Below are 20,732 nucleotides of genomic sequence, written 5' to 3'. Positions count from 1 at the left end.
AGCGCATATAAAGCTGATGTTGAAGAATTTTGCTTTTATTCGAATTGTAGCAAGTCTTTCATTCACGGGTGTGAAGCTGGGTGTTTTAACCTCCGACCAACTACAAATCCGCAATCAAACTCATAGGTGTTGTTGTGACGCCTTTCCCGTTCCATCGTATTTCCTGTATGGCAGTAATGTCGGCCTTGTACAAGTACATCTGCCAATGCGTAAACTGCACCTTCTCTATAAAGTGTGCGAACATTCCAGGTGCAGATTCGCAGATCGTGGTCCTTAAAACGTTTGCAGGGGTCGTCAACTTTAGATGGATTTGTTTTTCTTTTCTTTTTTCATAGTAGTCTGCTTTTTCTAGGCGGCGCCCAAACCCAAGTTTTTAACGTTCTTATGGGTGAACGCGCGGCACATGTTAGCTCACTACCTTTAACGGGTGTTAAAGGCAGCTCCCCAGGTGACACCACGGGGAGGTCAGTGTCCACTTGAGATGAGAGAGTGACCAAGATAAATGCTGGACTCTGCCATGTTAAAGCCGGTCAGGACCGTTCCTTGGTATCTCTCATCCCCTACGTCACCCATATTGGGTTAACTAATATCATTTAAACACCAATGAATCTCCAAACTAGATAAACAACTTATTGAGGAACACTTATTATATCAAAGTAGTAGGTAAATTATTTTTGGCCGTATTTATTATAAATCGCAAATAAACTTTGCATATTCTGACGAAATATTGTTTTGAGGACCAATAGCAAGAGATTTGCACAGAAAACCGTATAGTTTTCACATAATTTTCTGTCATAAACGAACAATTAATATGGAAATTTTTACAATTATGGACGTTGCAATACATTTGTTATCAAACTGTATGTATAATACTATGTTTACATTTACGAAATCCACTCGATTTCAACTGTCAATTTCATTTGACGTTTGAGCAATGGAATTGACAGTTGAAATCGAGTGGATTTCGTAAATGTAAACATAGTATAAGATACAGTCCCGTTCTTACTTTAAAGTCCATTTTTGTTATACCTTAATTATTACAAACTTCATAATCCAGATGTTCCAGGGGCTCCGTCAATGAAAGCTAGAGAAAAAATAGATGGGGACACAACTTAATATTCTTAGGCAAAAGATTAAAAATAATTCCAAAAATGGCATGGCACAAAATAAAAATGTTGAACTATTGAGCGGACCGATATGATCCACGTCATAATCCAACAAGTTCTAATGTAAACGTGGTGTAATATTCGACAAATTGGTTGAATTGTTTTTTTTTTAGAATTTTTATGACGTGTGACGTTTATGTGAAACGGAAGGTGTAGAATCCTAAGGTTTAATAAAAGATTAAAAAATTTTAAATGTTATTTTGTTTCTTTCATAAATAACTCTACCCGGGCAAAGTACTCAAGGGCAAAGTACTCTACCCTGGCAAAGTGTGCTTACCCTTCTTGAAGGAAAGGCTGCTTCAATAGACCCTCTGTGAAAGAAAGCCTGCTTCTGTAGAGCTTTTTTGAAAGAAACATAAATTGCTTATCTTTTATTATTGATTTTGGAAAAATAATCAAAAAAGAAATCTTAAACACTTTGCTTCTTTATTTTCCTAGGATAATTTATTTCCCTCAGTTCATTTCGCCTTTTTTCTACACGCCTAGTAAAAGTTGCCTGTGACGTGCCACATTTCTATATATAATATATAGACTGAAGAAAACAAAATGAAATATCTTGACATTAGCTTTTAAAATTTGTCTGTCTATACATTTTTTGTTCTGTTAAAAACATTTAACTGATTTAATATTGTTACGAATGTAACTGATAGGTTTAAGTTAGTTTAGTTTAATTTCCGTTAATTTAAAAATTTGAATTGTAACGTAAAGTTTTTATTACGCAGTTACTTTATTTAAGCAGCAACAACTACCATGTAGAACTCTCTTCATTATTCTGGATGTTACTTTACCTTTCATTAATGTGCTTTTATTTTGTTTTGCCATAGTCATGTAATTATTGTTTAGTTTGTCACTTCTTTTCTTACATTTATTTGTTGTTGTAATTACGTCATTGATCATCCCCCATGTATGTATGTGAGTATGGTTGTTCGCTTAAGGGTTGTTTACACCATCTATCAATGTCGTATGAGATGTCAAATTTTCTACCTGCGAATGTTGTACACATAGTGTGACCACTATGAAAATTTTCATCTATCAAAATGATTTGGCAACTCATATGTAAATTTTTCATTTAGGGAGCGCTCTATTTGATACGGCATTCTCGTATGTAAACATAAATTTATCAGCTGTTTTCTGGCATTCTCAAAAAAATATTTAAAAAAAAAATTTTTTAAAAAAGGAAAATGGAAAGTTATGTATATTTAAATATTTAGAAAAGTAAATAAAGGGTGTTTATAATGTTATTTTTAGATCGATCGGTCGAAAGAAGCAGTCTTGGAAATGATTGCTTTGTGGCAAAAACATGAATGCCTCTATACACCCAAAAACCTATTCTACCACAACAAACATGCTAGATAATCATTTTCCTTCAACCAAAATTAAAATTTGCCCAAATTTTCAACTCAACAATAAATGTAAACAATGACAAAAACAGCTGTTTTTATATTTATAGGTTATGTCATACGAAAATAACACTTGAAGGTATGAACGCACAAATTGAAAGTTGTATGGATGACGTCAATTTTGACAAACATAGAGAATGTCGAATGGGTGAAAGAAATGACAGCTCATGTGACATTGATATATGGTGTAAACAGCCCTTTAGTGCGAATGTGCGTCTGTGTGTTCGTTGTACAGATTCGAGGTGTTGCCATATGCTCTAGATATTTCTCGAACAGGGAGACTTTGGGATATAAATGCAGGGGAACTGGCAATGACGAGGAGTTGTGTTTTAAGCGTTGAACTGAACAGATCGGTAAAAGAGTAGCTGCGTGCTAACTAGAGATTTGCTGTGTGCTTAATAATTAAAGTCGGTTCTGAATAAGTGTAATAAAGTAAATAAAGCATTGTAGAAACGTAATCTAAAACGAACCCTGTTTTATTTGGTACAAATCGTACTGGGGAATAAAACAACGTCTACACGGAGATTAGTTAAATCTAATTCCGCAACAATTGGTGTCAGGAAGCGAGATTACGATAATCCTACAATGAAGTTCAAGGATCTACGAAAGGAAGATTTGAAGAAGGAGCTAAATAAGTTGGAGTTGTGTTCTACTGGCAACAAGGCCGAACTACAAAAACGCTTGTTGGAAGAGTTCGAGCGCCGTGGAATGAACATCGACGAATATGAGTTTGATATTAGAGATGAAACTTCAGACGCGGTTCCGAGTTATACGGAGGTTGCAAAAGTTATTGCAGTAACGTTGGCGAAGGAATTTAATAAGAGAATGGAAGAGGAATCTATTGCAATAAATGAAAGCTTCAAATGTCTGACGGAGGAATTCGACGAAAAATTGGAAGAATTAGAGGCGAAAATCAGCGAAAGACTCGATAATATTACGCAAGTTATTGGAAAGCGATTCGAGGTTATGGAAAACCATTTAAAGAAATTGGATAGGCAATTTCTGGCCCACGACGAGAAGATTGTGAATCTGGAAAAGAAAATGTCTGAACTGGAAATCAAAGGAGGACCAGTGCGAGTTATTGATAACACTCTGAAAATCAAGCCTCCTGAATTCGACGGATCTACATCGTTTGATGTCTTGAAATTACAATTTGAGACGGTTGCTTCGAGAAATTCGTGGAACGATAACGACAAGGCGGTTCGACTACTTATGGCATTGAAGGGCGGTGCTGCTGACGTATTACAGAATATTCCCGCCGCTTCTAGAAACAGGTATGGAGATATAATGGCTGCTCTTGAACTTAAGTACGGTGGCGGACATAAGCAAGAAACAATGGTGAAACCTCAGGCTTGCAATGTGCAGAGGCTGGAAGTTGAGCACAACAATCCTCAGACCGTTGTCGAACTAATGAAAGATGCACTAATGCAGGTAGTAGGTAAAGTGAAACGAAGGGCTGGTAAAACGAGAAGGACTTGCTACAACTGTCGGAAAGCTGGACACATTGCACGAGAATGCAGATTGCAACGACCAAGGACCAGATCCGCCTCACCGCCTTCAAAAAGCGACGACCAACCGGTGGCCAAGAATCTGGAAAGAGAGACATCAGGTGAATCAAATAAAATGAATTCCGTCAATCACGAGACGCCGCTGGCAGAGGATGAAAATGATGGTCCCACAATCTCTATAGCCATAGTCCAGCAGAAGAATCACAACTTTACGGTTAAAGGCTTCGTCAATGGTGTATTGCGTACCTTGACATTGGACACCGGTGCAACAAAGTCCATTATTAGACCGGATTTGGTAAAAGGGAACGTATTGCCATTAAATGGAGTCAAATTGCGGACGGCCACAGGCGAGACTATAACGGTGCATGGAAAGGCCTACCAAAGGCTGAGCATGGGTAGAAAATCTGTAAATTTCGATTTTATAGTGGCCGATATTGTGGACGAAGTTATACTTGGTGTAGACTTCATGATTGCCTTCGATATCAACCTGGACATAAGGCACCGTGTGATGACTTTGTCCAATGTTGAAATACCGATTAATGTGGGCTACAAAGAGAAGAAAAGCATGGGTCGTCCTAGCGCAGAATCTGACGAAATCGCTGTAGATGTTCGTACGCTGAAGGTGGAAGCCGCCGAAAAATGGCCAGTACGAAAGCGGAAAAATCTCGCAACGAGGAGGAAAAAGCGAAGATGTACGTCGAGGAAACGTCCATCGAAAAGCGGCCGTACAACAAGGAAGGACAAGTCCGATGACGACCAGGTGGCACTTAGGAAGGTGACCACAAAGAAAGAAGGTATAACGTCAGGATTCCTGGAGAGAAAGCAACGTCCAGAAGAGCAGAAGTCCAAAGATGGCGTAGAGGGCACCACTACGGAACGAGAACTGCGTCTAGTCAAGAGGAACAGGCTTAAGCGGGAGGCAGTGTTACCAATGCCCATACCACAGAGAGGGAACTGTGCCTATTCGGGACGAACAGGCTTAAGCGGGAGGCAATGTTACGAATGTAACTGATAGGTTTAAGATAGTTTAGTTTAATTTCCGTTAATTTAAAAATTTGAATTGTAACGTAAAGTTTTTATTACGCAGTTACTTTATTTAAGCAGCAACAACTACCATGTAGAACTCTCTTCATTATTCTGGATGTTACTTTACCTTTCATTAATGTGCTTTTATTTTGTTTTGCCATAGTTATGTAATTATTGTTTAGTTTGTCACTTCTTTTCTTACATTTATTTGTTGTTGTAATTACGTCATTGATCATCCCCCATGTATGTATGTGAGTATGGTTGTTCGCTTAGTACGAATGTGCGTCTGTGTGTTCGTTGTACAGATTCGAGGTGTTGCCATATGCTCTAGATATTTCTCGAACTGGGAGACTTTGGGATATAAATGCAGGGGAACTGGCAATGACGAGGAGTTGTGTTTTAAGCGTTGAACTGAACAGATCGGTAAAAGAGTAGCTGCGTGCTAACTAGAGATTTGCTGTGTGCTTAATAATTAAAGTCGGTTCTGAATAAGTGTAATAAAGTAAATAAAGCATTGTAGAAACGTAATCTAAAACGAACCCTGTTTTATTTGGTACAAATCGTACTGGGGAATAAAACAACGTCTACACGGAGATTAGTTAAATCTAATTCCGCAACAATTGGTGTCAGGAAGCGAGATTACGATAATCCTACAATGAAGTTCAAGGATCTACGAAAGGAAGATTTGAAGAAGGAGCTAAGTAAGTTGGAGTTGTGTTCTACTGGCAACAAGGCCGAACTACAAAAACGCTTGTTGGAAGAGTTCGAGCGCCGTGGAATGAACATCGACGAATATGAGTTTGATATTAGAGATGAAACTTCAGACGCGGTTCCGAGTTATACGGAGGTTGCAAAAGTTATTGCAGTAACGTTGGCGAAGGAATTTAATAAGAGAATGGAAGAGGAATCTATTGCAATAAATGAAAGCTTCAAATGTCTGACGGAGGAATTCGACGAAAAATTGGAAGAATTAGAGGCGAAAATCAGCGAAAGACTCGATAATATTACGCAAGTTATTGGAAAGCGATTCGAGGTTATGGAAAACCATTTAAAGAAATTGGATAGGCAATTTCTGGCCCACGACGAGAAGATTGTGAATCTGGAAAAGAAAATGTCTGAACTGGAAATCAAAGGAGGACCAGTGCGAGTTATTGATAACACTCTGAAAATCAAGCCTCCTGAATTCGACGGATCTACATCGTTTGATGTCTTCAAATTACAATTTGAGACGGTTGCTTCGAGAAATTCTTGGAACGATAACGACAAGGCGGTTCGACTACTTATGGCATTGAAGGGCGGTGCTGCTGACGTATTACAGAATATTCCCGCCGCTTCTAGAAACAGGTATGGAGATATAATGGCTGCTCTTGAACTTAAGTACGGTGGCGGACATAAGCAAGAAACAATGGTGAAACCTCAGGCTTGCAATGTGCAGAGGCTGGAAGTTGAGCACAACAATCCTCAGACCGTTGTCGAACTAATGAAAGATGCACTAATGCAGGTAGTAGGTAAAGTGAAACGAAGGGCTGGTAAAACGAGAAGGACTTGCTACAACTGTCGGAAAGCTGGACACATTGCACGAGAATGCAGATTGCAACGACCAAGGACCAGATCCGCCTCACCGCCTTCAAAAAGCGACGACCAACCGGTGGCCAAGAATCTGGAAAGAGAGACATCAGGTGAATCAAATAAAATGAATTCCGTCAATCACGAGACGCCGCTGGCAGAGGATGAAAATGATGGTCCCACAATCTCTATAGCCATAGTCCAGCAGAAGAATCACAACTTTACGGTTAAAGGCTTCGTCAATGGTGTATTGCGTACCTTGACATTGGACACCGGTGCAACAAAGTCCATTATTAGACCGGATTTGGTAAAAGGGAACGTATTGCCATTAAATGGAGTCAAATTGCGGACGGCCACAGGCGAGACTATAACGGTGCATGGAAAGGCCTACCAAAGGCTGAGCATGGGTAGAAAATCTGTAAATTTCGATTTTATAGTGGCCGATATTGTGGACGAAGTTATACTTGGTGTAGACTTCATGATTGCCTTCGATATCAACCTGGACATAAGGCACCGTGTGATGACTTTGTCCAATGTTGAAATACCGATTAATGTGGGCTACAAAGAGAAGAAAAGCATGGGTCGTCCTAGCGCAGAATCTGACGAAATCGCTGTAGATGTTCGTACGCTGAAGGTGGAAGCCGCCGAAAAATGGCCAGTACGAAAGCGGAAAAATCTCGCAACGAGGAGGAAAAAGCGAAGATGTACGTCGAGGAAACGTCCATCGAAAAGCGGCCGTACAACAAGGAAGGACAAGTCCGATGACGACCAGGTGGCACTTAGGAAGGTGACCACAAAGAAAGAAGGTATAACGTCAGGATTCCTGGAGAGAAAGCAACGTCCAGAAGAGCAGAAGTCCAAAGATGGCGTAGAGGGCACCACTACGGAACGAGAACTGCGTCTAGTCAAGAGGAACAGGCTTAAACGGGAGGCAGTGTTACCAATGCCCATACCACAGAGAGGGAACTGTGCCTATTCGGGACGAACAGGCTTAAGCGGGAGGCAATGTTACGAATGTAACTGATAGGTTAAAGTTAGTTTAGTTTAATTTCCGTTAATTTAAAAATTTGAATTGTAACGTAAAGTTTTTATTACGCAGTTACTTTATTTAAGCAGCAACAACTACCATGTAGAACTCTCTTCATTATTCTGGATGTTACTTTACCTTTCATTAATGTGCTTTTATTTTGTTTTGCCATAGTTATGTAATTATTGTTTAGTTTGTCACTTCTTTTCTTACATTTATTTGTTGTTGTAATTACGTCATTGATCATCCCCCATGTATGTATGTGAGTATGGTTGTTCGCTTAGTACGAATGTGCGTCTGTGTGTTCGTTGTACAGATTCGAGGTGTTGCCATATGCTCTAGATATTTCTCGAACAGGGAGACTTTGGGATATAAATGCAGGGGAACTGGCAATGACGAGGAGTTGTGTTTTAAGCGTTGAACTGAACAGATCGGTAAAAGAGTAGCTGCGTGCTAACTAGAGATTTGTTGTGTGCTTAATAATTAAAGTCGGTTCTGAATAAGTGTAATAAAGTAAATAAAGCATTGTAGAAACGTAATCTAAAACGAACCCTGTTTTATTTGGTACAAATCGTACTGGGGAATAAAACAACGTCTACACGGAGATTAGTTAAATCTAATTCCGTAACAATATGTATATTTTGAACAGGAATTTTTAAATTGTGTATATTGATCTGTTATTTCAGAATTACGTATTATCAGGGAATATGACGACCATGGTAATATTCTTTAATTGTTGATGCTAGTCGAAACCATCAATACATTTTTATATGGATAGAAACTGTCACGGAATATATCCTTAAAATTATTATGTTCGTACTGAAAATATTTATTATTTTCTCAGCGATTTTTTGCGCAATTCTGGAGTTTACCAAATGACCCCCAAATTTCATCCATTATTTTATAAAATGTATCCATTTCCAATTTGTAAAGTGTCATAAGCTTCTATTACTTAGATTGAAACGATCCACCATATGTCGCAGAATTTTATTTTTTATGCGAAAAGAAATTTATCTCAACTTACCATTTTATTTGCCATGAAATACATAGGTATGTATATTCCAATACCATTTCTTAAAAATTTGATTTTCATTGATTTTTTGGTTTGAAATATGAAAATTCCTTTATGTCGGTATAACTACTCATTTTTTTCGTCGGTAACTGACCGATGATTTTCGATAATTACCGACATAAAAATCGGTTGAATTTGTATACAGAATAGCACTTACTGACATATATCGCTAACTATCGACATTTGTCGTTAGTTCCATCGGTAGAGAGTTACAGAATCGCACTACTGTTCTTTAAGCATTAAGTGATCCGATGCATCCTGAAATTCTGGACAATAAAAACATTACGACCTCATTTGAACTCATGCGAAAGAAACAGTGAAATCATTGTTTCACAGGGAAGCATTTCCATTCATTTTTGCTGGGTTGTTATTCACTAACGTCATACTTGCCCAGTTTTGAAATAAATGCATTTAAACTAAACAAAAGAACAAATGTTTTCACACTTTTCCATTGATAAATCTAATGTGTTTGAGTTTTTTGTGAATGTTTACACAAACGCACCATCACCACCCCCAAAGCTCCCACATTGCTTGCTTGCCACTCGATAATCCAAAACAATGCATTTATACGAGAATACGGTCGGACAAGTGCCTTGCTTAAAGAAACACAAAATAAACCAAGAAGACTACGATTTTCATCGGTGACAAGATCACGATCATCGATATCCCATAAGAACTCTTTCTCATTTTGGCCAAAATATACAGCAGTCGAGGGGAAACTATTGAACGGTTAAGAGCTCCAAAACGGTAAATGGAAACTAGTGGTGTCTGTTTACATGTGTTTGTCCAAGTGTGTGCGTACTCTTTGGAATCCAATAATTTCGGTTAAAATAAACAAATGTTGAAATTTTCAATATTTATTCAAGAATAATTGGAAATGATGAGTGTCTGTTCCTATTTGTGTTTCGGATGATTTAATTGCGAAAAATAAATCCGAACAAGATTTGTGTGTTCTTCTAATATGAATTTTGAAATCTTTATGTGTTAATTTCAATCAATATTCTTCACAAATTCAAACGACATCAAAAAAACAATCTGTTATGGAAAACGTGCGATTTTCTATCATTGTTAGTAACCGTTTAATTTGGAATACATCCTCTGTCTATTTTGGAATTTTTTTAGTAATATTATGTGAACTCTACAATAGGTCTGTGTAATCATATATAACAATTTCGGACTGAACAACTACCATAGCCTTTTCAACACGAAAATTTAATATTAATCAAAAGGAACATTAACAACAGATACATATTTAAAAATATTAGAATTATTTGAGAAAAAGTTTTCTACTATGGACTGGGAGGCTGGATGTTGCAATAAATTATATATGTACATACATAAAAGGTGATCTATTATGTATTTATATAATTTATTTCAGCGGCCATAAAATAATAGAACATATAGAGCCTATACAATATTTTATCTTTAAATGCCCCTTTTTTATTTTGGTGAACTTTAAGAATGGTGACCGATAGTGTTACCTTTAACATTTTCTTTATTATTTAACATAAATGATTTCTATTTTGTTCGTTTTCATTGTAACTTTGTTTTAGACAGTTGCCTGTTGTAGAGTATCACAGAATATTTCGCACATTCCGCGTTGTTGGACATTCCATTTCATTTATGTTTTGTTTTTCACACTTATCAAGGAAAACGATTTAAAGCGCAATTCCGAAGGTGGCATTGACAATGAGGTGTTCTACGAAAGAAGCATTTCTAGTGAAAGTAACAGCGACACAATATTCAGCGATGAAGCTCACGAGATTTTGATATGGCAACAACAACACCAAGTATTGTGGGATACTAAAGAAATCGAAGAGACTTTAGGCCAACTGAATAATGCCGCAACTGTCGCCCAAATGGTTAAGACTGGAACCTTTACAGATTTAATACCCGCTTCCAATGATGCCCAATTAGCTTTGCTCTACTGCTCTATATATGGCTGCGTCGAAAATGTTATATATCTGTTGGATCATTGTGGGAGTGATCCCAATTGCTGCGATCCTCGTGGAAGGACGCCCCTTCATTTTGCCACGGCCAGAGGAAATTCTCATATTGCTAAAGTCCTATTGGATCGGGGTGCAGATCCAAACCGTTGGGATGCTAAAAAGGAGGTCACACCATTGCATTGTGCCACAAGTGCCAAGAGCGTTGAATGTATACTGCTGCTGTTGAAACGAAAGGCGCACATAAATATAGGCCTTGAAAAACGTTCAGCGTTGCATTTTGCAATTGATCGCAACGCTATCGAGTGTGTGGAAACTCTTTTGAAGTACGGTGCTGATCCGAATACCCCACAAGTTTACACGGAAACTCCCTTGCATACGGCCTGTGCCTTGGGATTTACAAAATGTGTGGAATTGCTATTGAATCATGGCGCCGATGTACGATCACAGTTCGGAGAGGGTAAACTAACAGCACTGCATTTGGGTAAGAATTTGTTTTCGCTCTTGGCATGCTTATGGAAAGTATTTGCATGTACATACATATGTATTACACGCTTACATTTAGTCTGTTCCACTATTGAATAATTGAATAATGAATGAAGCATTGGAGATATGTATGTATGTACAAACAATATGTGTGTTCGTTTACTCAAAATTTGTACGAATTTTTACTGGATGTTGTACGTTTACTCGACAGTACAATGCAAAAGACCTTAAAGGCCTGCGTACATAAGCTGCCTTGCCTGCTTACCTTGCTTACTTCTGATAAAAGAATAAAAAAGAAAAGGGCAACCCAGTTAGAAATTTTCTCAGCCTTCTTTATTCTTTTATTTTTATTATGTCAAAAATGAAGCAGGAAAGCAAGGCAATCAGGCAGAGCAGCTTATGTACGCAGGCCTTAAGGCTGCTTTGCCTGATTGCCTTGCTTTGCTGCTTCAATAAAAAATAAAAGAACAAAGAAGGCCGACCCAATTTCCAACTGATGGCAACCCAGTTCGAAATTTCGTCTTTATTCTATTATTTTTATTACGTCAGAAATGAAGCAGGTAAGCAAGGCAATCAGGCAAAGCAAAGGCCTGCGTACATAAGCTGCTTTGCCTGCTTACCTTGCTTTCCTGCTTCATTTTTGACATAATAAAAATAAAAGAATAAAGAAGGCTGAGGAAATTTCGAACTGGGTTGCCCTTTTCTTTTTTATTCTGTTATCAGAAGTAAGCAGGCAAGGCAGCTTATGTACGCAGGCCTTTAGTCTATTACAAGAAGTTACTGGCTTTTACAAATTTGTACAAATTGTTGAGTAAACGAACATACCTAATATTAATATGCATACATATCTATATCTACCCACCATACCATTGCTATCGAAAACCATATAGAACGACACACGAGAATGAATTGAAAACGATTCATGTTTCGATCAGTTTGTTGCTGGAAAACCTTCGATTTCGAATCTCGGTAATAATATTACTAGCGAATGAATTGACGATAGTTTTTACGATAGTGGCGAAACACATTTTGGTGGAGTTTCTTAATATGTTGCTGTCATGCACCTTTTTGTCTTTACCCACCATACCACTTGCTCATATTTTTTCGAATGTTCGCCTCAAGGTTCAAAAACGATATCATTTTCGAACATTTGGCAAATGTTTTTTCTTCGAAATCTATTTTTTAAGTGAAGGGGCCGGGGTACCTCCCCCACTATTTTTTAAGAAAACCTGAAATTCAATATATTTTTGGACATATTGTTCGAAAATTGTTTGCAATACTATGTTCTGACCTTGTATTGTTGTTTTGGAAGTAAAATATCGCGGTCAGTCCAATTTTTCAAAAATTTATAAATACTGATAATATTACACATTTTAGTAAGGGTGACTACAAAAAAACGCTCAACTCCACATTTTGGAATACAGTAAAATCCCGATATCTTGAAATGTCACTTGACCAAAATTTCAGAAATCAGACAAAGTTTTTCAAAATGTCAAAAATCGGAGCATACAATGCAAAACCGAATTTCAAAGATGGTTAAATATTTAGAACGTCTAAAAGTTGTACATTGGTCGCTGACACGACGGGCCAGCGTCTATATCTATATAATCAAATTCTTCAGGGCTGTCATCATGTTCGACATTAAACTCCCCCGAAACGACGGGGCAGAATTTGATATTTTTTTGTGTGTAGGTTCGTTAGGTGTGAAAATACGAATGATGTAAGCTATTTTTTGTAACGGGAAATTGAGGGGACGGGGACCTCCCTCTCAACGGGTTATAAGAAAGACGAAATCTCAATTCTACATATTGATATATGTACAATACAATGGTAATTGTGGTATATATCATTACTGGTTGTAGAATACTGCGATCGCGTCCGATTCTTAAAACTTTATAATTACAGATAACATCTCCAAACGTGGGAAGTGGGACTACATAAACGCGATGAACATTGATTTCAATCCTTGAAATAATTCGACAACAAATAGCATTTTTTAATACAGAAAAGTCTCGATAATGGGTTCCACCGTGGTACAATGGTATGCACACCCGCCTGGCACGCAGAAGGGGTTCGATTCCCCGGCCCGGTGGCAAAATACCCCTCAGTAATGTTGGCGACATTTCCTGAGTATTTCAGCCATGTAAAACTTTCTAACTTTCGGACCAAATTCGGATCCGAAAACGGAAGCAGCATCAGAGTTTCGAACCGATTTCGGACAGTTTGGTTTGTTGGGTAGCTTTAAACATACATAGTTATGCTTTTTCAGACTGGCGGTAATTCGCTCTCTAACCCTGCGTTTACAAGTGACAGGACAGTTGAGTACAAGTATTGATTGTCAAAAACCCAAAAACTTGCCTGTGTGACGTAGGCGTCCAGACAACTGCAAAACAGTTGTGAATTTATCAATGAAAATTGTCGATTTCTTTTTGTTTTCGGTTCAAGTATTCTGTTTTTATTCATATTCTTTGTTTTCAAAACATTTCAATTATCATATCACTTCTTTTTAACAAAAATTTCAAAAATTTGTTAACCCGACTGTCTGTGAAAAAATTATGGACAGCTGGAAGACAGCCGACAAATATATGTATGTGTTAGTAAATAAAGTTGTATTTGAAGACAAACTGTCTGGTGTAAACGCCTAGTAACGAACAACGATTTGTGTACATTGTTCAATTTAAATTACTCTCAGAACGTCGATAAAATATGTCCCATCTCTAACCAATGAGAGAATTTATCGAAATAAATTAATTATGACAGAAAAATATAAAATTTAAAATTCATTAAAAACCCAAACATTTTTAGAAAAACTGCAAAACATGAATAAAAAGTAAACGGTTTAGCGACTAGTATACATTCAAATCATTGCAAATTTTCTCTTTTCTTTTATTGCAGTTGCATTTCTTGTCCATCGTTTCAAATTCGCGTTCAAATTTAGAAACAAAAATCAAATTCATGTCAGAAAGTCTGTATACCAAAAAGTTATTTTGGCAGGTCTATCTCTTGTTAATTTTGAAAATAGAAAAATTAAAAAAATGTGCTGAAAACACCAAAATTGTGAGAAAAAATAGAAAAGATAAATGAAAATTATATAATTAAATATTAAATAGATATCTGAAAGAAGAACAAACAGTTTTTCAGTTCATATCAGTTAATTTTACTCGTTTTTCTGGACGAAACTTTCTTTAAATTCAGTAAATAAAAAGTATGAAAATATGAATCATGTTGCTATGAATTATGTACCATGCGTATGAACGGGTTAATTCGTGTACATAATTATGAGAGCGAACAACGTGATTCAAATGCTGGTATGAACATGGCATTAGATAAATAAAAGAAAATATACAGTTTGACAATAAATGTATTGCACAGACCAAAATTGTAAAAAATTTCATAATAATTGTTCGTTTATGGCAACAAATTATGTTAAAACTATACGGTTTTTTCCGTAAATCTATTGCTATTGGCCCTCAAAACAATATTCCGTCAAAATGTACAGCATATATTTGCAATTTAACATATATTTGCAACTAAAATAATAATTACCTACTACTTTTAGGTGACAATAAATGTATTGCAAAGGGGAAATCAGTACTATAAAACTAATCATTTTAGCAAATTTATGCATTTTTATGACTTTTGAGGCTAATAATGGACTAACAGTATTGAATGTGATAAAATTCAGTGATAAAAAAAACTGCCATGGAGGGTCTTCATACAGGTAAAAACGCTTGAGACCATATTAACAGTAAACAATGACGAATCGGCCACAGACAACTATGCAAATAATGAATATTTGATTCAATATGTCTTGTCGGATAATGGACCAATGCAAAACAGTCCGATTTTGGCTTTGAAAACATCAATATACCTCTGGAAAATATAGGGAAAAATAGGCCCTCAGTGTAGTATTTTGAAACGACCAACGACAGAGCTCTATTTACTCTCTCAATAGTATTGGAAAGCCTTCATTTGTACAAAATAGATAGATTTGATCCTCTAAAATAAATCACAAAAAATGTGCCAAATCCAGCAAAACCCATGAAATATGGAAATTAAACACTTTCTGAAAAAGCTGGAATACCGAATTTTTGAATACCTTTATAATTTTTTAAGAAAAAAGAACTCGAAAAAGATCCTACAACAAAGATCAAAATTTACTAAAAATTGGGGAACCAGTACCCTCAGATTGGAACATGCCAAGTCTTAATTTTGGGTTAACTAAGTTCATTAAAGCTCCAATGAATGACCAACGTGGATAAATAACTTATTGAGGAACACTTATTTGGTAATTCTCCAAGAAATCATAGATGTGGTAATTTTTGCAAAAAATTTATTGTCACCTCAAAGTGGTAGGTAATTCATATTTTTGGCCGTATTTATTATAGATCGCAAATAAACTTTGCATTTTTTTTGACGGAATATTGTTTTGAGGACCAATAGCAAGAGATTTACACAAAAAACTGTATAGTTTTTACATAATTTGTTGTCATAAACGAACAATTAATATGAAAATTTTTACAGTGTTGGTCTGTGCAGTACATTTGTTGTCAAACTGTACATACATGTGTGGAAATAAAAACACAACCCAGCAAAAAGTTTGCATCCGTGGATGCAGTTTAATCAGTACAAGTGTACAGTACATTTGCCGTTGGAGTACATCTTTTCCTATGAATTCACTTATGAATTTTACAAGAGAGCGCGCAGCTCCGATGCACTCCATTTTGCTTCCATAGTACACAGCTAGGATGCACTCAATTTTCGATCCAAATCACAACTATTGATGTAGTGTTTTGGATTGAATTTATATGCGTTCTTCGGATTGCATTTTTAATCAGTCTAAAGATGCAATGCAAGCCATTGCGAAATATCCCAAAATAAATAAAATGCATTTATTATTTGTGTAAAATAAGAACACAAAGAACTTTATTATATAAACACAAATTAAAAAAAGGGTTCCATTAAATTCAATCACATTTGAGCTTATTTCCTCCGTTCTCGATTTAATCCAAGCGCATCTGATTTACTTTCATCATCCTAAAGTTTTTTATGTTGCCTTCCCATGACTAGTATAGCTTTCGACATGGACTCCAACTCCACTCGTGTATTACCGCAAGAATGTTTGCAACTTAAGTTGTTATTTCTTTATTTTATAACAAATTCTTCGAAATGTATACGCTCTCGTTTATCTTTTGAAGAAATGTGTAGGGATCACTCAACTGTTTTTTTTTTCTGTAGGGATCTCTACAGCAACTGCTTATAAAATGTATCAAACGGTGTGCATTTTCATAACTCTGTTGGAGTACATCGAAAGATGCTGTGAAATCATAATTCCAATTGTACAACTTCCAAAATTTTTGCTGGGTATTGAATCGATGTTATGGGTTCAAATGCTGATGAAAAGATTGGACCTTTCGCGACTTACTTTGCACCAATGCAAAAGATCCTATGAAATCATGTCATCGCAAGGAACCCCCTTCCATCAAATTTTGCTGCGGGGTTAATCAACGAAACCACAAACATAATCAAAGTCTTCGAACCAATTTCAAATGGCTTAACAATATGCTTAAAATTTTTTATGTTGCAAATTCTAAATTTGACCTTTCTTGCTACTATTTAGATTCGTAGTTTCTACTCCAAAAAAGTATTTTTCTAAATTTATTTTTAATAGCTGCGGAAAATGATTACGTGGATTGTGTACGTTTACTTTTGGAACATAAGGCTGAGGTGGATTGTCGAAATGCCAGCCACCAAACTCCCTTACATTTAGCCTGCCTCTCACAGTCGATCGAAACCGTTGAGTTACTTATAAAGCATGGCGCAAATGTAAATGCAATTTATCGGGACGGAAGGACGGCATTACATGCAGCAATTGTCAAACAATCACGATGCCTAGATTGTTGTACTGCCCTTCTGAAGGCTGGAGCCAATGTTAATAAGGCTGATAATTACGGTTACACACCCTTGCACATAGCTGCCCTGAATGAATTTAGCAATTGTGTTTATGCTTTCATAGGTATGAGATGAAAATACATACATACATGCATACGAAAACATTTAAAATCTATTTTCTGATAATACGATTTTTTTAGAACACGGCGCCGATATTACAGCCCGCACAGATGGCAATGTGTCGGCATTATCTTTCATAGTAAGACGAACACCCGAAATTATACCGAAGCTGATGTTGAAATTCGATGAGTCCATTAAAGTAAACGATCACGAAATTGGAGATGTCGATTGCGAGATAAAATTAGATTTTCGTTGGCTAGTTCCACCTGGTACTTTGGAAAGAGGCGAGACCGAATTACTACTATCACTAATTGAATGCGGCCAGAAACGATTACTGATGCATCCACTGTGTGAAACATTTTTGTTCTTAAAATGGCGACGAATACGCAAATTCTTCCTCATGGCTCTGCTGTATCATGCGATTTATGTAATACTTTTCACGATGTACATTGTGGGCGTGTATGTCCATCACTGTGAAAAAGATGTAGAATGTCAAGCACCAGGATACATTCCAACGGTAGGCTATTTTGTAATAATCCTTAACTTACTGCTACTGGGAAAGGAGTTGTTTCAGGTAATAATGAGCATTCGTATTTAAATATTAAATGGACATCGATGATTAAAGGTAATTTGTTTTTAGATGGCTCATGGTTTGCAGGGCTATGCTAAATATTGGGAAAATTGGCTACAATGGGCCATTATATTCGGTGTCTTGTTGTGTGTGGTAAGTCTATAATATTCAACTAAGGTATCGATCGTATGCATAAACCAAACCTTAATCACATTTAACTCATTTCAAGACACCGGAAATATTGGTAGTGGGCGAATTGCAGAAGGTTCCTGTATGGCAGCATCATGTGGCAGCCGTTGTGGTACTTTTAGTTTGGGTAGAACTTATGATGCTAGTGGGTCGTTTCCCCATCTTTGGTGTTTATGTTCAAATGTTTACAAAAGTTGCTGTGAATTTTGGGAAATTTCTTCTCGCCTATATATGCCTATTAATTGCCTTCGGACTAAGCTTTTCAGTTCTGTTCAATGATTACAAAGCCTTTACCAACATAACGTGGTAAGTGGAATACGTCATTCTTTATATGTATATTTTATTCTGATAGACCTTTAATCTTATACGTCTATAGGTCACTCTTGAAATCCATAACCATGATGTCCGGCGAACTAGAGTTTGAGGATATTTTCTATGGCGATGTTGAAGTCCAGTATCCGGTGACAGCACATTTCATATTTCTCAGTTTCGTCCTTTTGGTAACAGTCATACTTACAAATTTAATGGTTGGTCTGGCTGTCAGCGACATTCAAGGACTTCAAGTATCCGCATCCCTTGATCGATTAGTACGTCAAGCTGAATTGGTATCACGATTGGAAAGTTTATTCTTTTCCAGATTATTGAGGGGAGCTCCCACACGTCTATTGAAACTTTGCAAGAGAAGTGCACTCCTTAGAACATCGCGCAATAAACTCCTCTTTGTTATAAGGCCCAATGATCCTCGTGACAATCAATTGCCTGAAGACATTAAATTGAATATATACAAACTAGTAGCCGAACGACGGGATCGAAACATGAGTATACGAAGACGAAAGTTTGAGTCTAATTATTCCATGTTCCAAAGATCATTGCAACGTCAAAACTCAACACAACGCCGAGAAAGAACTCCACTGCGCAATAATGCCACAGATTACAGCAAAGTTCCCACACGACCCGAGCACGAACAATTGCTTAGACCTCGATCAGCTACAAATGTACCCAATACATTAATGGGGGAAACCGATTTGGCAACTAAACTTAAAAATCATGTCAATGGCATATCAGATGTCCGCTCTGAAATACAAATGTTGAAGGCCCAAGTTGGAGAATTAACGGAAAAATTGGAAAAATTTACAGATTCTTGCGGCAAGAAATTGAATTTTGCCGTAGAAGAGTTGTGTCGAATAAAAATGGTAATGGATCAAAAGTCCGCTATGAGGTCCGAGAGAACCTTTAAAGTCTGACGACTTGTGATCGTTTTAAAGTATTATAACAATGTACAATAAAATGAAACTTTTTTTAAAAATTACAAGAAACCCTGCACAGATTATGAAAGAAGACCGAAAAAAGGGGAGACGTATATCGGCGTTTTGAAAGTTTACGTTGGGAAGTACCCCAAATGCGTCGGGGAAGTTCCCTCTATTTATAAATTTTTGGAAATATTCGAGTTAGAATTCCTTGGAATCCTTGCGTTTTAGGCATATAGTGTCTTTGGCAATATTACTGCCAACAATGCGAGGAGTATTTTAGTTACAAAATTTAACCCTTTTTAAAAAAATGTGTTAAATCCCCTTTTAAATGTAATCGAATCGAATGCGAATATTCTACAAAAATGTTCGCCATAAAATTTCACTAGAATACATCAGAACTCTAAATCTTACCTGGTAACATGAAACTTAGTTTTAGGCAAATAGTACCAAAAGAAGAAAAAATGTACACTGAAGCAATTCATATTGTAATAATTATAGTTTTAAGCCCTCTACATTTCAATAGTTTTGTACCTTTGTCATTGTGATCGCAACTATGTAAATAATTTATTCTACTACTTGTCTGAAACCATTCATTATTGTCAATTACTACTAAAATAGATTAGCCGCTTCTGATAGCCAGTACCTATCTAGAAAATTTAATAAAGTCGCTCAGTTTGTAATCTACAATTTAACGCGTTACATAACCATCAGATAAGGTCACAGGGAGTGGTCTCCATTCTAACACGTTATGTAACTATCGGACAAAGTGCTCTTCCGGCTGTCTACATCAAATCCTCGGTTGTGTTTTCCTGAACAAACTACACCAGATTGTTATAACACAAAATGACATTACAAGTCTCATGATTAACTACTTATCTAGATAATTTTTATGAAAATAACACGATAAATGTATATATTAAAGGCAGAAATTTGTTAATTTCGAATGTTTCCATACATCTAAAATCTCTCTAAATACTTCACTTCTTACATATAGTGTCAAAAGAAGAAATTTTCCAAATCATTATGAGCCTCTGAACAAATGCAATCTGTTTATTCTTTTCAATTCCTAGATGTTATATCAACATTCAGCGAATCACCTGATAAAACGTTAAGTACAGCAGAAGAAGAAATATTTAAAGCAGACAAGTCGCGCCAAGTTTTATGGCAAGAAAATAAAAAATGCGGTGATATTTCTGACAATGAAACCAATTTTGTTATTATTTAAATGTTAAAATGTTTAGCCAGCCTTCTGGCTTAGCCCTTTATAAAGATAAAAAAAACTGTAATAAAATATTGGTCTGTTCAAGAACTGCAAGAATTTACTAATTTTTACTATTTTTTTCCGACAACATAAAGGAAAAATTTTTATCGTAGTAAAAATGGTTCTGGAACAGACCATATGTGTACTATTTAAACAAAAGTATAAGCTCATCGTCAAATTAAACGTATCATATAGCTTTTTAATCTACAACAAGTTCCAATAATGTCAAAAAACTTAGTAGTGAAAATCTGT

The 20,732-nt window shown here is 36.5% G+C and overlaps 1 protein-coding gene across 2 annotated transcripts; it reads left to right on the top strand.

Annotated features, from left to right (window-relative positions):
* The first annotated feature begins 9,331 nt into the window (after positions 1-9,331).
* On the top strand, positions 9,332-20,419 carry pyx (transient receptor potential channel pyrexia). Of its 2 annotated transcripts, none has more exons than XM_073987341.1 (7): positions 9,332-9,512; positions 10,415-11,195; positions 16,869-17,213; positions 17,290-17,783; positions 17,850-17,933; positions 18,010-18,275; positions 18,346-20,419. In XM_073987341.1, the coding sequence occupies exons 2-7, from the start codon at positions 10,625-10,627 to the stop codon at positions 19,211-19,213; spliced, it is 2,628 nt and encodes an 875-aa protein (XP_073843442.1). In that variant the 5' UTR covers positions 9,332-9,512; positions 10,415-10,624; the 3' UTR covers positions 19,214-20,419. The 2 variants fall into 2 exon arrangements, with proteins under 2 accessions (XP_073843442.1, XP_073843441.1); XM_073987340.1 differs by having other exon boundaries at positions 9,414-9,832.
* The last annotated feature ends 313 nt before the right edge of the window (positions 20,420-20,732 follow it).

Source organism: Musca autumnalis, unplaced genomic scaffold (assembly GCF_047663935.1).
Source record: "Musca autumnalis isolate F117 unplaced genomic scaffold, ASM4766393v1 scaffold_4, whole genome shotgun sequence".
In the NCBI taxonomy this organism is placed as follows: domain Eukaryota; kingdom Metazoa; phylum Arthropoda; class Insecta; order Diptera; family Muscidae; genus Musca; species Musca autumnalis.
Note: the sequence above shows the minus strand (reverse complement) of the source record. Positions and strands in the feature narration are given on the sequence as shown.

Coding starts and splice junctions, on each gene's coding strand:
- pyx (XM_073987340.1), top strand. CDS start 9,806: ATGGAAAACGTGCGATTTTCTATCATT. Junction 9,833..10,414: donor ACGTGCGATTTTCTATCATT/GTTAGTAACCGT, acceptor ACACTTATCAAG/GAAAACGATTTAAAGCGCAA. Junction 17,934..18,009: donor TCGGTGTCTTGTTGTGTGTG/GTAAGTCTATAA, acceptor ACTCATTTCAAG/ACACCGGAAATATTGGTAGT.